Source organism: Megascapheus bottae, chromosome 7, assembly GCF_031878675.1.
Source record: "Megascapheus bottae isolate mThoBot1 chromosome 7, mThoBot2.hap1, whole genome shotgun sequence".
Lineage (NCBI taxonomy): Eukaryota > Metazoa > Chordata > Mammalia > Rodentia > Geomyidae > Megascapheus > Megascapheus bottae.
Window position 1 is genome coordinate 66,417,055 of NC_143515.1, and position 14,579 is coordinate 66,431,633.

At 49.7% G+C, this 14,579-nt stretch overlaps 1 protein-coding gene across 4 annotated transcripts; it reads left to right on the forward strand.

Annotated features, from left to right (window-relative positions):
- Positions 1 to 16: 16 nt before the first annotated feature.
- Cgref1 (cell growth regulator with EF-hand domain 1) lies at positions 17 to 14,320 on the forward strand. Of its 4 annotated transcripts, none has more exons than XM_090337300.1 (7): positions 17 to 155; positions 561 to 696; positions 11,145 to 11,247; positions 12,619 to 12,684; positions 12,770 to 12,846; positions 12,973 to 13,094; positions 13,504 to 14,320. In XM_090337300.1, exons 3-7 carry the CDS (start codon positions 11,162 to 11,164, stop codon positions 14,023 to 14,025), a joined length of 873 nt encoding a protein of 290 aa, XP_090193426.1. In that variant the 5' UTR covers positions 17 to 155; positions 561 to 696; positions 11,145 to 11,161; the 3' UTR covers positions 14,026 to 14,320. The 4 variants fall into 4 exon arrangements, with proteins under 4 accessions (XP_090193426.1, XP_090193427.1, XP_090193428.1 ...); XM_090337301.1 differs by lacking the exon at positions 17 to 155 and adding an exon at positions 207 to 383; XM_090337302.1 differs by lacking the exon at positions 17 to 155 and adding an exon at positions 449 to 468.
- The last annotated feature ends 259 nt before the right edge of the window (positions 14,321 to 14,579 follow it).

Below are 14,579 nucleotides of genomic sequence, written 5' to 3' on the forward strand. Positions count from 1 at the left end.
GCCCACCCGAGCCGGCGATGGGCGGGGCGGCCTCCGCCTAGTGACCCCGGCGGCGCGCCTTGCCGACGGCCCGAGCCAGCCGGCCCGCCTGCCCTCGGGCCTCCGGCCTTCCCGCTGAGGTTACCGGGTTACAAGCAGTGCAGCCTAAAGGACAGGTAGTACCCCGTCCCAGCCCCCCCGGCAGCTGCCATCTCTGGGGCAGCCATGTCTGGCTCCTTTCTCCTCGAAATGTCTATGGCTAAATCAAGCCGTCTGAGTCACTGCTCTGTCATCCACTGGGCACAGCCTCTCCTGCAACACAGCGTGCAGACGTTCAGTGACCTTCACGTGCTCACCACCACTGTCCAACTGTGACAACCCCGAAATGATACATACTCACCCAGGTCAGCAGCTCAGGAGTGCCCCCCCATTAGAGTCACCCATGCACTGTGACTACATGGCCCTGTGCAGTCCCTGCTGACAGTACAGGTACAGATAAGACACTCCTCACTCTCTCTGTACCAGGAGCTGGTACAGAAACCCCAGGATCCCACCCCCACTCACCCTTTTTTTTTCATTAGGATGTGGCAATAAGGAACTGCACTGGAACAGAACTGTCAATCTTGCCTGCAAATTAGAATCAACTGGGAGTTGTTCGAATTACCAGTGCTCAGACACTGGAGAAGAGCGCAGGTATCGGTGTAGCCAGGTGTGGAGGTATGTAATTCAAACATTGGCCAGGAGATTTGAATGTGGTCTCAACAAAGGGAAGGACTTTGCTATATTCCTCTTCTCTATCACCACACACTCAATGTCTCCACACATAAATAGGTGCTTCTTTGTAATTCTGGAAGTCAGAAGTCTGACAAAGGTCTTCATTGGTTAAAATCACTGTGCTAGTGAGAATGGGTCCCTCTGGGAGCTCATGGATGTTTGTCTTGTCTTATCTCTCGTCCAGCTTCCAGAGAGATGCCACATGCCTTGGCTCATTCCTCTAGCTTTATAGCCAATAGCATTGCACCATCAAGTCTATGACTCAAAACTCTGTTTTCAAAGTCACCTCATTACTGGAGAGTCAACACGGATATTTCCAGCCACCCTTGCATCCCGTGAGGGAGTAGCTCAGAATATAGGATGTCAGATCTGACCATTTGCCCCAAATAAAGACATGATGAAGGAAGACAGTGGAGAGTTACTACATGGCATGGATATACCATGAGAGAGTAACATTTCAATTACTTTTGGGGTACAGACATGAATGATAATGGGGCTTTTTTACTTTTCCCTCTGCATTTTTGTTAGCATTAATTAGTTAACAAAGGGTTCATTCTAATATTTCCATATGTGCATACAACATACCTTGATCAGACCCCCTCTGTCACTCTCCCTTGTGCTCCTCCTCTTTCCCAAACCAATATCAGCAAACTCTATTGTTCAATTTTCTCAAACATGTACTTAAAGTATTTTGACTATATTCACCGCTCATGGTACTGGCAGGTGGTTGCAGAGGATCCCAGATCCTTGGCATGTCCAAGGAATTGAATGAAGACACCCACACACACACACACAGAAGTAAAGTGGCAAAACAAGGAGTTTAGGGTTGTTTGTTTGTGCCAGTCCTGGGAAACTCAGGACCTGGGCACCATCCTGAGCTTTTTTTTTTTTTTTTTTTTTTTTTTTTTTTTTTTTGTCAGTCATGGGGCTTGAACTCTGGGCCTCAGAACTGTCCCTGAGCTCTTAGCTCAAGGCTTCTGCCCTACCCCTGCCCCACTTCTGGTTTTCTACTGGTTAATTGGAGATAGGAGTCTCCTGGACCTTAGTGCCTAGGCTGGCTTTGAACTGCTATCCTCAGATCTCAACCTCCTGAGTAACTAGGATTATAAGCGTGAGCCACACGCCTGGCTTGTCCTGAGCTTTTTTGTTTAAGGCTAGCACTCTACAACTTGAGCCAGAATTCCACTTTTGGCTTTTTGGTGGCTGATTGGAGATTAAGTCTCATGGACTTTCCTGTCAAGGCTGGCTTCAAACGACAATCTTCAGATCTCAGCCTCCTGAGTAGCTAAGATTGAAGCTTGTTTTACCCATGCCTGGCTAAAACAAGTAGTTTAGGAGAGAAAATGCACCATTGAGAAAAGCAGTGGGCCTGAGCACAGTGCCTCCAGGAAAAACACATAATTAAGAAAGTTTCCACATTTTAGAGTTTAGAGAGTGTGGGAGGAGTTCGTGATAATGACAGTGGGATGATTTGGGAAATAAAGATTGTGACTGGACAGAATTTTGGAAAATGTTTTCAAACGTGCAAGGTTGTCATCCCATAGTTTTAAGTATATGTATGATATGCATATACCTGAAGCCTTAGATAGGAGTTTGTTTTGAAAGGGTCAGGCTAAGGGAATAAGGGGTTCCACTGTGCAGGTACCTCCGTTTTGTTAGGACTGGCCTGAAGTTTTTCTACCTCCCTAGGGTGAAGTCCTAACTGAAAACTGACCACTAATTACTCCTTAGGAGTGGCTAGCGAGGTACTAGAGAAATGGAACTCATGGGGGTTTCCTAAAGCATGATAAAGAGAGAGGAGCAGGGTTTTTTGTGAGGGTCATGGGCCTTGAACTTGGCCTGGGTGCTGTCCCTGAGCTCTTCAGCTCAAGGCCACTGCCCTACCCTTGAGCCAAACCCCACTTCCTGTTTTCTAGAGGTTAATTGGAGATAAGAGTCTTAGGTCCTTTTGTGCCCAGGCTGGCTTTGAACCTTGATCCTCAAATCTCAGCCTCCTGAGTAGGTAGGGTTATGGGCGTGAGCCACCGCGCCCAGCTTTCCAGCTTTTTTTATGTATGTGGTACTGAGGTATTGAATCTGGTCTTCATGTATGTTAGGCAAGCATTCTACCACTAGGCCTAACTCCTGGCCCTACATCCTTGGATTTAAATAAATAAAAACTGGAAGAAAGAGGAGAAAATGATGCATTGCTTCAATTCCCAGTTACAGATGTGACCTGTAATTGGGGTCATCCCACTTGGTCATTATCCCCAATTCTGGTTTTCTAGGATTTCAGATTTCAAGTGTTGTCATTCTTATCACTGAAGGAGAACTGTATGGTGCCCATGAAATTCTTCTCCTCCAGGAAACAGCTCCATCGTTATAGGCAAGTGTTCCTCTTTGGGCTGTGGTCCATTCTACTAGGCTCTACTGTTCCTTAGGAGTCCTCAGTCATAAAGATGTTATCTTTCAGTCCTGTCTTTCCTGGAACTCCAGGTGATTGCAAAGTTACTAGAGAGAATGGCCTAGGGCAAAATAGAAGTAGGAATACCAAGCTTTTCTCCTGCTTTTAGTTAATTTGTGGGTCTGTGAGAGAAACAGTCCTTTTCAGCAAAAACAGTTTATTACAAATATACTTTCAGTAGAGTGAGAGTGGATGGGCTTTATGGTGAGAATTACAGGGTTCGCTTTTGGGATTTGAATATTTACTGAAATTGTGAGAAATTCTCATCCTCAGGTCCAGCCTTCTCACAGGCTGAGGTCATCTGTGAGTCAGGAAGTTTACATTGCAGGAAAGTGCTTTCTCTCTCCTCCTCCCATGATCACCTCTTAAGTCTCTCTGCTAACCATTTTCCCTTTCAGGAATGGAGACCTTAAATAATTTTAGTTTTGTTTGTTGATGTTTTGCATATCCTCATTGTTTATGGTTAGCCGCTGTCTGACTACCTCGCTTCCCCTAACTGACCTCTCCAGCCTGCTTCCTTCTTACCACAATGTACCATATAGTTTGGGAGGAAATTTTTGTGGGCTGTAAGGTTTGAACTTAGAGTCTGGTCTTTGTCCCTCAGCTTTCTTGCTCAAGGATGTTCTTCCACTTAGAACCACAGCTCCACTTCCAGTTTTCTGGTGGTTAATTGGATAGGAGTCTCATAGACTTTTCTGCCCCAGCTGGCTTTGAACCTTGATCCTCAGATCTCAGCTTCCTGAGTAGTTAGGTGTCCAGCTTTGTTCTTTTGTCCTCTCTCAGGTTCATGGGCTCAACTTTTTCACAAGTTATTCTTGCTTCATGTTGGTTTGGTCTTAAATAACTGTCTCATTCTATCACTTGCATCACTTGTTGCTAATTTCAGAGAAATCTGATTTTGGTTTGAAAACTATAGATTATAGGGCTGGGAGTATGGCTTAGTGGTAGAGTGTTGCCTAGCATGCATGAAGCCCTGGGTTTGATTCCTCGGTACCACATAAAAAGAAAAAACCAAAAGTGGTTCAAGTGGTGGAATGCTAGCCTTGAGCACACAGAGGCTCGGGGACAGCACCCAGGCCTTGAGTTCAAGCCCCAGGACTGGCAAAAACAAAAAACAAATGACGCCCATGTGGCAAAGGTTTGGTTTCTAGCTTGGTGCTCTTGGGAGGTGGCGGAACTGTGAAGAGGGAAAACTGTGAAGAACTATGGAGCCCAGCGTCTGGTCTTTAGGTCATGGGGAACATGTCCCCTAGGATGATTTGAGACCCCACCGTCTCCCTCCCTGTCTCTGTCTGTCTCTCTCTTTTCTTCCTGGTCACAAAGTGAGTAGTTTTGGCGTGCCATATGCCCCGTTCCTCTAGGAGCTTTTGGAGGAAAAAGGGAAATCAGGAGACGTCTCCTGGCCCAGGCAGCCGTGGGAAGACAACATTTCAGGCCATCCTCTGCAGTACAATGTGAGCCATCCACCGAAATAGACAGGAAGTCCAGGCAGGGCATGAAGTGTATGCATGGTTGAAGAGTTCCAGGGAGCCTCTTTGGCCCTTTCCCGCTAGTCAGAATAAACAAGTGAGGATTGCTGGGTGGGTGGTCTGCCCTGAGGAAGGAAGGCCTGCTGTTCCTCAGGGAGGGGTGGCTGCGCTGCCTTGCCATAAAGGTGTTAAGGGCCCGTTCTGTCCCTTCTGGATTACAAGGAGATTGTGACTGCAGAGAAGAGAGCCATGCAAAGTGGAGATGGGGCTGCCAGTCCTTTTCCCTGAATTTAATTAATTCGTGGGCCTGCACCAGCTCTCTGTCTGTCTCTTTGCCGCTATCTCTGTCTGTCTTTCTGTCTCTGTCTCTCTGTCGCTGTCTGTCTCTCTCCCTCCCCCTCTCCAGCCTGCCTCGGTTCTGGTCTTGGTGACACACACCCTCCTGAGGACCGCGGGGAGGGACGGGCTCGGGCGTGACGGTGGCTGGCACCGGCTCCGGACTCTGCCCGGCTTGGGCGGCGGCTGTGGCCGGGAGAGCGACGTGGAGCGGCCACGTGGAGCTGCCGGGGGCGGGTCGGTGAGGCGTGGAGTCTGGACCGCCGGGCAGCCCGGCAGCCCGGAGCGAGCCGAGCCGGAGCCGGAGCCGCAGCCCGCGGGCGCCGCCGCAGGTGGGTCGGGCCGGGCCGGGGGCCGGGCGGGCTGCGGGGCGGGCTGCGGGGCGCGGCGGCGGGCCAGGCCCCCGGCTTGGTCCCGGCTGGAGCGATGCCTGGCCCCTGGGCCCCGCGGGGAGAAGCCATCCCTCGGGACCGGGGCGGAGGCTCGGGCAGCTGGCCGTGGCCCTGCGTCTGCCCACGGAAGGCAGGGAAAACTGGACCGGCTGCAAGCACGGGGCCCGGCCCGGCCCGGCGCGGCGCCCACTCCTTCTTGAGGACGGGGAGGCACCCGAGGGAGAGACCAATGGGGAGGATTCCCAACAGCCAGCCTGGTGCAGGCGCGCGATGCCCCTCGAGGTGCTGCCCCCCTCCCGGGCGGGCGGGCGGGGGGCGGCGGGCGGGGACCCGGCCTGGGGGTGCGGCTTGCCCAGCACGCGCGCAGCCCTGGCTCAGTCACAGAAAAGCCACAAGTGGCGCTGTGGCTCAAGCGGTAGAGAGCTGGCCTTGAGCAGAAGCAGCCCAGGACGGGAGCCAGGCCCTGGGTTCAAGCCCCAGGACTAGCAAAGGCAGAAGGAAGAAGTGGATGCGCGAGGCACGAAGGTACTCGAGGTAACCCAGGAAGACGCTGCTGCCCCTCCGCTCTGCTGAAGGAACCCTCCCCGCCACTCACCGCGTAGCCCTCCGCCGCGGGACCTGTACCGCCCTGTGCACGACGAGATGTGTGTCCGCGCACCAGCGTACGCTTGGGGCTGGCACGGAGGGCCCGGGCACTGCCTGTGCTTTATTTGCCCAAGACTGGTGCTCTACCACTTGAACCACAGCTCCACATCTAGCTTTTGGGTGGTTAATGGGAGGTGAGAGTCTCATAGACTTTCCTGCAGGGATTGGTTTCAAACCACGATCCTCAAATCTCTCCCGAGTGGCAAGAGCCACTGCCCCCGGCTGTTGTCCTCATTTCAAAGACGAAGATTCAGACTTTGGCCTAGCTCACATCCTAGAGTCAGAGGCAGGATTCGATCAAAGGTCTAACCCCAAGGCCAAACTCTCCTCGAAGAAATGGTGTGCAGAAGGCCACTGTCAAAGTGTGTGCGTCTAAGAGCTTCACTGAACTGTATCACAACTGTTAACTACTGGTGATGCTGGCTTTCGTGTGCTTAGGTGCGTGTCTAAGAACTTCATTGAACTATAGCACAACTTAATTAACAGTTATGCCGGCTTTCGTGCTTCTTAGAGCAGTTATATTCATGCACAGTGTAATTACAGGAAATGGTTAGGAACATTTTTATTTGACAAGCAGTGGTTTGATGGCTGCTTTATTTTTGTTGGTTACAAAAGCTTCTGTAGGTGCTTAAAAATGTTTCAGTCTGCCAGGCTCTGGTGGCTCATGCCTGTTACCTAGTATGATGAGCTCTGAGGATTGCAGTCAACCTGGGCAGACAAATCCAAGACTCACAGTCTAGGCCATGTCCCTAAGCCTCTTTGTGCTCAAAGCTAGTGTTCTACCACTTGAGCCGCAGCACCACTTTAGGTTTGATGGTTAAACTGGAGATAAGAGTCTCACAGGAATTTCCCCCCATATATATATTTTTTTTTCTTTTTCTTTTTGTTGGTTATGGGGCTTTTGAACTCTGGGCTTGGGCCCTGTCCCTGAGCTCTTCAGCTCACGGCAACTGCCTTACCCCTGGGCCACAGCCCTACTTTCCATTTTCTAATGATTAATTGGAGATAAGAGTCACTTATTCTTTAGTGCTTGGTCTAGCTTTGAACCATGACCCTCAAATCTCAGACTCCTGAGTAGCTAGGATTACAGGTATGAGCCACAGCGCCTGGCTGACTATATTTTTTAAATTGTGCTTTATTGTCGAGGTAATGTATAGAGGAGTTACATTCATCAGGCAGTGGGTACATTACTTCTTGAACACTGAGACCCCTTCTCATGCTTTTGTCCCACTTTCCCTCCCCCTACCTGTGAGACGCTTAGCTCAAAAAAAAAAAAAAAGACCAGTATGAGTCCCTGAGTTCAAGCTCCAGTACCAATACAAATGTGTGAGCATGAATAAGTCACAGTCATATTATACCACCGTTACACATTCAATGAGGTGTTACTTTGACTCTCTCTCTCTTCTTCTTCTTCTTTTTTTTTTGGGGGGGGGTTGGTCATGGGGCTTGAACTCTGGTCCGGGGCACTGTCCCTGAGCTCTTCAGCAAAAGGTTATCACCCAACCCCTTGAGCCACAGCACCACTCCTGCTTTTCTGGTGGTTATTTGGAGGTAAGAGTCACACAGACTTTAGTGCCCAGACTGGCTTTGAACTGCAATCGTCAGATCTCAGCCTCCTGAGTAGCTAGGATTAAAGCATAAGCCACCACCCGGCACTTTTTTTTAAGTTGGTCTTGGGGCTTGAACTCAGGGCTTGGTGCAGTCCCTGAGGTTTTTGCCCTCAGGGTTAATGCTCTACCACTTGAGCTACAGCACACATCCAGTTTCTGGTGGTTAATTGGAAATGAGTCCTGTGGACTTTTGTGCCTGGGCTGGCTTTGAACCAAGATCTTCAGATCTCAGTCTCCTGAATAGCCAGGATATAGCGGTGAACCACCAGCACCTGGCAAGAGAGATGCTGCTGCTGCTTCTGCTTCCTCCTTCTCCTCCTCCTCCTCCTCCTCTTCCTCTTCCTCTTCCTCCTCCTCTTCTTCTTCTTCTTCTTCTTCTCCTCCTCCTCCTCCTCCTCCTCCTCCTCCTCCTCCTCCTTCTCCTTCTCCTTCTCCTTCTCCTTCTCCTTCTCCTCCTTCTCCTTCTTCTTCTTCTTCTTCTTCTTCTTCTTCTTCTTCTTCTTCTTCTTCTTCTTCTTCTTCTTCCTGCTCCCTAGCACCAAGACCAATACAGGTGAGTCTTTGGTGCCCTTTGCCACAGTAAGCTTTGTTCACCTTTGTACCAGGAGTGTTATTAAGAATCCAAATTTTACACGTGAATCTTCTACTCATTTCTTCATATAGGATATGGCCAGGCTTTATCTTTGCTATCCTCTGCTGTACACACTATTCAGATGGATAGTTCAAGTTCATGTGGGCTGGGTTTGGCATATATTTGAGGCAAAGGCTGATGTTAAGTTCACTTTTCCCCCAGATTGCAGATTTCACCCTGCTTTATTAGTATACTGAGAATCTCTTGCTGACTCAATGCTTTGTAAAGAATGTTTCTATTTTTTTCTTTTCAATTTATTTATTTATTTATGTTGGTCACGGGGCTTGAACTCTGGACCTGGGCACCATCTGAGCTCTTCAGCTCAAGGCTACCAGCCTACCCCTGGGCTTGGGTGTTGTCCCTGAGCTCTTCTGCTCAAGGTTACTGCCACAGCCTCACTTCTGATTTTCTAGTGGTTTACTCGTGATAAGTCTCAGGATCTTTAGTGCCGGGCTGGCTTTGAACCTCAATCTGCAGATCTCAGCTTCATGAGTAGCTAGGATTACAGGTGTATGCTACTGCGCCCAGCTTGCTTTCTATTTTTATCCAGCTTTGTAATTACTTTGGGATATTGACTGTCATACATCTAGACATGAAATATGTCATTGGGTTGTCACCAGAGATCTCTGTTCCAAAGGTCTTCCTTGAGTAGCCCAAAACACTGTCTTTTCTCCTAGACACAAAAAAAAACAAAATCCCAAAGTTCTGAGGTCGGGCTGTGTGGGTGAATGCCCTTCTGACAAAGACGTCGTCTTCCTTGCTATTGCTCTTAGGAGCAGTCACATGCTTAGAAAAGTGAACACAGGTTCTATACCTGGGTAGCTTCACCTTCTAGCAGACTTCTGGGCCTCCCTGCATCTTCACTCAAGGCAACTCAAAAAGGCAGCAGGGTTTTTTTTTTGTCAATTGGGAATCTTGAACTCAGGTCATGGATGCTGTCCCTGAGCTTTTCTGTTCAAGGTTAGTGCTCTACCACTTTGAGCCATAGCTCTACTTCTAGTTTTCTGGTGGTTAATGGGAGGTAAGAGTCTCATAGACCTTTCCTGTCCAGGCTAGCTTCACACCACAATCCTCAGATCTCAGCCTCCTGAGTAGCTAGGATTATAGGTGGGAGCCAACGTGCTTGGTTTAAGGCAGCTTTTTTATCTTCCCATGGGCCAGTTTCACCTGCTCTACCTCTCATCTCAGTGAGCCAGTGTGCACCCTTGGCCTTGCTGGGAGCATGGACCTCTTGAAGAATCTGGTGAAAGCTAGGGCAATGTAGAGCCAGCTGGATTGTAGCGTATAGGTACCACGCTGGAGGGTTAGATCGTCAAGCAACAGGTAAGTTTTTCTTCCTAGAGATAGGTTTGGGGTGGCGGGGGTTCAGGTCTCTGCCTTCATGGAAACTCCTTACCAGAAAGCTTTGTGCCCTGTTTTCAACCAATCTATTTTAAATATGGTGTTTTATATATGGAAGTTCTTGTTTTACAACTCCATGTGTAGCCCAGGCAACACAATCCTTCCACCATAATCCTTCCACCTGAGCCTCTGGGGTGAAGGAATTATAGACCTGCACCATTGTGTTGCCACAGTCGTTTGGGTATTGTGGTTGTTGTTTGGAGTACTGGGGATTAAATTCAGGACCTAGTACTTTTGCTCTACTACTTGAGTCATGCCCGTGATCCTTTTACTTATTTTTGTTGGTCATGGGGCTTAAACTCTGGGCCTAGACATGGGTCCCTGAACTCTTCAGCTCAAGACTAGTGCTCTACTACTTGAGCCTCAGCGCCACTTCCAGTTTTCTGGTGGTTGATTGGAGATAAGAGTCTCACAGACTTTAGTGCCTGGGGCTGGCTTTGAACCATGGTCATCAGATCTCAGCCTCCTGAGTAGCTAGGATTATAGGCATGAGTCACAGTGCCCAGCTTGCTTTTAATTTTTCAGATAGGATCATGAGCTACATTTTATTGATTCTCCTGTCTCCACCTCCTGAGTAGTTAAAATTGCAGGAATATCACATTGTACCTGACTAGTCAATTTTGTTTGTTATGTTCGCTTGCTTGCTGGTACTGGGGCTTGAACTTGGGGCCTAGGTACTGTCCTGGACCTCTTTTGTTCGAGGCTAGTATTCTCATCATTTGAGCCACAGCTGTACTCTGGCTTTTTGGATATAAATCTCATCTTCCAGACTTTATTCTGCCTAAGCTGGCTTGCAACCATGATGCTCAGATCTCACCCACCTCAGTAGCTAGGATTATAGGCATGTGCCAACATTTTTTTGTGTGCCAGTCCTAGGGCTTGAACTCAGGACCTGGGCTCTGTCCCTGAGCCTCTCTGTGCTCAAGGTTCACCCTCTCCCATCTGAGCCACAGCACCACTTCCAGCTTTTTCTGTCTGTGTGGTGCTGAGGAATCAACCCCAGGGCTTCATGAATGTTAGGCAAGCACTCTACCACAAGCCACATTCCCAGTCCAAGTTTTAATAAGCATAAACCAATAGTCTATCTTCCTCTTTGCCTCCCTGTAGGTCTTTTGGGGGTTTTAATCTGACCTCTCTGAGGTCCTCTGCGTGTGTAAAGTGTGTAAAGTACAACAGGAATACTTCAGTGGCCTTTCACTGAGAACCTCAGGGACCTCGAGGGACAGTGGCTGACTAAGGGCACCAGTCCCTAGGACTTCTTCTCTAGCAAAGCTCTGATTGTATGAGAAAAAATGTTTTGAGTAAAATCTCATGGAAGATGCTGATACTCATGTACAGGCCCATAACTGAGAGAGTCTTGTCCCCCGGCTGCTGTTTGTAAAGACAAGGAGAGATGGCATTTCTGTGTGACGCAACTGATGTCGGACCCTGTGACCCTGGTCCCTAACTCCTCTCTGTTTCTAGGTCCAGCTCCAAGAAGAATGGTTCCTTGGATAACGAGTGCATTCATGCTGGCTCTGCTGCTCCCGCCCCTGGGCCAGGCTGCTCCCAGGGATGGACCCCTCAGGTGAGAGGACCAGGAGTGCACACGGTGGGCTGGGGCTGGGGCCTCAGAGGATGTCCTGGGACCCTCGGGGGGCCAAGTGCTCCCCTCCCCCGGCCTCCTTTTTTGTGCCATCAGAATGGCATGAAGTAGGCATTTGCTTCCTGCTTGTTGACCCCTTTGAGACAGGCCTTGAGTTCAAGCCCCATGACTGAAAAAAAGATTCTACCATTTGAGTCACACCCTCACTTCCTGCCCTTTGCTGGTTACTTGGAGATAGAATCTCATAGGCTTTTCTGCCTGGGCTGGCTTCCAACTGAGATCCTTAGATCTCAGCTTCCTGAGTAGCTAGAATTAAAAGCATGAGCCATCAATCAGATCCTTTTGTTTTAAATTTGTCTTTCAGGTAGGGTTTCAAGTTAGATTTCCAGGGGCTAATCTCAAACCATAATCGTCCGACCTTTGCCTCCTGAATAGCCGGATTATAGACATAAGCCAACATACTCAGCCTTTCTTTGGGCTGGCTTTCTTTCTTTCTTTCTTTCTTTCTTTCTTTCTTTCTTTCTTTCTTTCTTTCTCTCTTTCTTTCTGTCAGTCATAGAGCTTGAACTCTGGGCCTGGGCATTGCCCCTGAGCTCTTCAGTTCAAGGCCACCACCCTACCCCTTGAGCCACAGTGCCACTTCTGATTTTCTAGTGGTTAATTGGAGATAAGAGTTTCACAGACTTTAGTCTTGGGCTGGCTTTGAACCCTGATCTTCAGATCTCAGCTTCCTGAGTAGCTAGGATTATAGGTGTGAGCTACCTGGCTCTTTTCTTTTCTTTCTTTCTTTCTTTCCTTCTTTCTCTCTCTCTCTCTCTCTCTCTCTCTCTCTCTCTCTCTCTCTCTCTCTCTCTCTCTCTCCCTCCTCTTTCTCCCTTCCCTCCCTCCTTCCCTTTCTCCCTCCCTCCCTTCATCCTCCCTCCCTCCCTTCTTCCTTCCTTCCTTCCTTCCTTTCTTCTGTCCTGCTTGCTTGCTTTGGCCAGTCCTGGGGTTTGAGCTCAGGGCCTGGGCACTATCCCTGAGCTTCTTTTGCTCAAGGCTACACTTTACCACTTGACCACTTCCATTCAGGCATACTAGGGAAGCATTCTACCAATAAGCCACATTCCCAGTCCCCTTCCTTTGGGTTTTCTGAAGTCTAAACAAGGCAGCTGCAAAAACAGCCTGAGGGATTACGGTTGTGATTGCTAGGGCACTTGAAGGCTCTCATCATAAGGGTTTGGGGACTTCAAGGAGAACACATCTGCCTTTGGCGTTAAGGAGAACTCAGCCAGGAGGCTGAGGCATGGAAGGTAAGTAGGGTGGCCTTTGAGGAGGTTCTCTGAAAGGCTAGTCTTTCCCTCCCTACTCCAGGTCAGCACCTGAAGTACAGCAGCAGCTCCTGTCCAATCCCTTTGAGCCAGGCCCAGAGCCACTCCGGTGAGTAGCTGGGCTGGGGCCATCAGAATGCTCAGGCTAGGATTAGAAACTGCATGCGCCTGGCTGATTTGCCTCTTTCCAACAGGCTTTTGCAGAACTACCTAAAAGGCCTGGAGAAGATGAAAGGAGAGGAGGATCCTGAGGCCATGAACCGGGAGCAGGGTGAGGAGCTGGGCTGCTGGGCCTGGGATGCCTGGGGCCGCAGAGCTGGAGTGAGAGCTGGCCGCCCCTCTGACTTGGGCCTTCCCCAGGCCCTGATGCCTCTCCTAATCAGCTTCTCCTCCCTAGTTCTCCTCTACCTCTTTGCACTCCATGACGCTGACCAGAGTGGACAGCTGGATGGCCTGGAGCTCTTGTTCATGTTGACAGCAGCTCTGGCCCCTGGATTTGCTGACTTTCCCCTCAACCCAGTAAGCTCCACAGGAGACTCTGCGGGTGCTTTACTCTTTTCCATTGTGGCTCTTAGTAGAGCCCTTATAAATGGTAGTTCATACCTGTAACCCTAGCTATTCAGGATCATAGTTCTAAGCCAGCCCAGGTAGGAAAGTCTGTGAGACTCTTATCTCCCATTAGCCACCAAAAAGCTAGAAGGTAGCTGTAACTCGACTAATAGAGTGCTAGCCTTGAGCAAAAGAATGGAGGACAGTGCTCAGGCCTTGAGTTCAAGCCTCAGGACACATACATGCACACGCGCGCGCACAGCAACAACAAATAGGAGTGGAGGCTTCAAAGCCTATATGGCAGGGCTGGGGTATCGGATGGGGCTGGCCTCTTGAGAACATGTGTGGAAACTCATGGGGATTCTGCTGTGCTCCACAGGTGATCCTGGTTGTGGACAGGGTGCTTGAGACCCAGGACCTGAATGGAGATGGACTCCTAACCCCGGCAGAGCTCGTCAACTTCCCAGGAGAAGCCCCTGGGCATGCAGGGCTCCCAGGGCCCCTCGTTCCAGCTCCACAGGAGCCACAAGCTACTGGGAAGCATGAAATCCAGGAAGCTCTGGGATCCAGGGAAGAGACTGGGGCCCAGGAAGAGGTCAGAAGGGAGGCATTGCAGCCTCAACAGGAAACTGCACATAAATCAGGAGCTGAAGGAGAGGCCCCAGCTTCCAGTGTCCCCGAGGCGAGGGGACAGGAAACAAATAAAGACACCCCAGGTTCTAAAGGAGAGGCTGGGGGACAGGTCGAGGTGGAAGAAGATGTACAGCATGCCGAACAACATGCTGAGGCCGGGGACAATGCAGGGGAAACCAACGAGCTCCCGGGGGAAACACTGGAATCCAAGAACACCCCAAAGGAGTTTGAGGTTCATAGTATCCAACTGGAGAACGATGAGATATAGACCTCGAGGATGCAGGCTGTGCCTCTCCAAGTCTCAGTGTCAGGACACATGCCAGGGGGACCTGGATGTGATGGCCCAGATCAGTGATCCCAGCACTCAGAACACGGAAGCAGGAAGATAGTATGTTCAAGACCAGCCTAGACTACATAGTGAGACCCTATCTCAAAACTGAAAGAATACAAAACAATTTCTCTGGAAACTTTGGCCTCAGCAGATGTGTCTTTTTGTGTAGTTCAAGACCTTAAACTTAGAGACAGCTTTCAGGCTCAGACAACCAATAAAGAACATGAACTCATCTCATCTCTTGGGCTATTTTTTTTGCACTAATCAAGCCTTCCCAGATCCTGTCATGGGGGACAGGGCTTTTCTTTTGGTGGGGGGGGCACAGGTATGGACAAGCCTCTTAGATTCTGCTTTCCCAGTGTCTCTGATCTGGGACTGTCAAAACAGCCAAGTCTGCACCATGATCTATAGCCAGCAGCAGACAGCCCAGGGGAAAGCTCCCAACCTTCCACAGCATGGTCAGATCCCAGTGCCGCCTCCTGCCGCTCAGA